General features: G+C 30.4%; 1 protein-coding gene across 1 annotated transcript in view; it reads left to right on the forward strand.

Moving 5' to 3' along the window:
- Positions 1-81: 81 nt before the first annotated feature.
- The window catches only part of LOC105458996 (dehydrogenase/reductase SDR family member 11-like), a gene marked incomplete at its 5' end in the record, with an annotated part of 2,943 nt that continues 1,516 nt past the window's right edge, over positions 82-1,508 (forward strand). Inside the window, 2 exons of the mRNA XM_011704647.1 lie at positions 82-221; positions 414-546. Coding sequence (XP_011702949.1) covers positions 82-221; positions 414-546 — 273 coding nt within the window. The remainder of the gene's footprint in view (positions 222-413; positions 547-1,508) is intronic.

Genomic DNA, 1,508 nt, shown 5'->3' on the forward strand with positions numbered 1-1,508 from the left:
CAATGGCGAACTAGGACATTATTATACAATAAAAGACTTTGGTCTTCTCAGTGTTGATTCCTTAAAAAAAAAATGTCTTAAATTACATTTGCAGATACCGAGAGGAAGACATATGAAAAACTATTAGATACTAATGTCCTTGCAGTCGCCGTGTGTACGAACCTAGCAGTGCGTTCGATGCGTAAACGAGACGATGACGGACATATTTTTACTATTACCAGGTAATATTGATTTGTATTAACAATAGTTGAGTCAGTCATCAACACAAATCTTTAAAATAAGTAAATTTCCGAAAAAACCCAACATTTTCTGGATTTTCAGTAAGATTCAACATTACGAAAAACTTTTTTGAAAAGTTAATTGTATTATTATTGCGCAATATGTGTTTTCTTAATATTAATATTTTTATACAGCGTTGAGAGCCATTCTATAATGCCGATTGATGTGGGAATGAATGTGTATGGTGCTACTAAACATGCATCTCTTGCTTTAGCTCATACTGTACGACTAGAACTAGCCGAACTTAAGTCTCGTATCCGAGTTACCGTAAGATACAATCATATTTTGAGTTTTTATTTTTTGTTATATTGTTTTTTTATAATATGTAAATGATAACTTTTACTTAATAAGAAACGCATTAATTATTATTAAACATTGCAATAGCAATATATTAAATAAAATGTTTACTTAATAAATAACGCATCAATCATTGTAATATCAATATACTAACGATATAAACTGTTACGCAATAAAGAAACGAATAAAAATTGCAGATACATTTTTAATAATAAACATTTTGAGATAATAAAATATTTATATTTAATATGTAATTCAATGTAAATAGTTACAGTTGGTTGTCTATATCGGAATAATGTTAGATGTTATTATAGTTATTATAATAACAATATATTTAATATATATAATATAGGTAAATGTTTACCTTTACACAGTCAGCCCCAAATGACTTTCGACTGATTTTGATCTTGACCTTGACCCTTAAAAAGTTCAAGGCCACTGACGTTTCCTGTCACTCATTGTTTATTAAAAAGTTATTAACACAATAAGTTATATGCTCATTTAATCGTATGTCATGTTTATGGGATTTAGTGGATTATTCGCTAAAAAGTTATTAACAATAAAGTAACAAAAGAATCATTCTAATGGGATGGTTGGGGGGGCTTTGCCCCCCCCCCCCAGTAGGTAGTATGGCCGCAGGCGTGGTGGGGGGTGCAGGGGGAGGGGCGGAGCCTGCTTTAATGCTCCTATTTATTTAGTAAGACGAAGATTTAATAAATATTTAATTTAATATACTTTTTACCTTGCGTAGGGGTCTGTCTAATCTTTTCGGTATCTATTATTTTTAGTGTATTCTAGACTCATTTATTTAGTAAGGCAAAGAATTAATAAATATTTCTGTCTTGCGTAGGGGTTAGAGTGATGTTAATATACCTATGTTATGTTTATGAATTTAGAGTAATCTATTGAAAAGAAGGTTGTTATTCAAGCTA

This window comes from Wasmannia auropunctata, unplaced genomic scaffold, assembly GCF_000956235.1.
Source record: "Wasmannia auropunctata unplaced genomic scaffold, wasmannia.A_1.0 LD334238.1, whole genome shotgun sequence".
Classification (NCBI taxonomy): domain Eukaryota; kingdom Metazoa; phylum Arthropoda; class Insecta; order Hymenoptera; family Formicidae; genus Wasmannia; species Wasmannia auropunctata.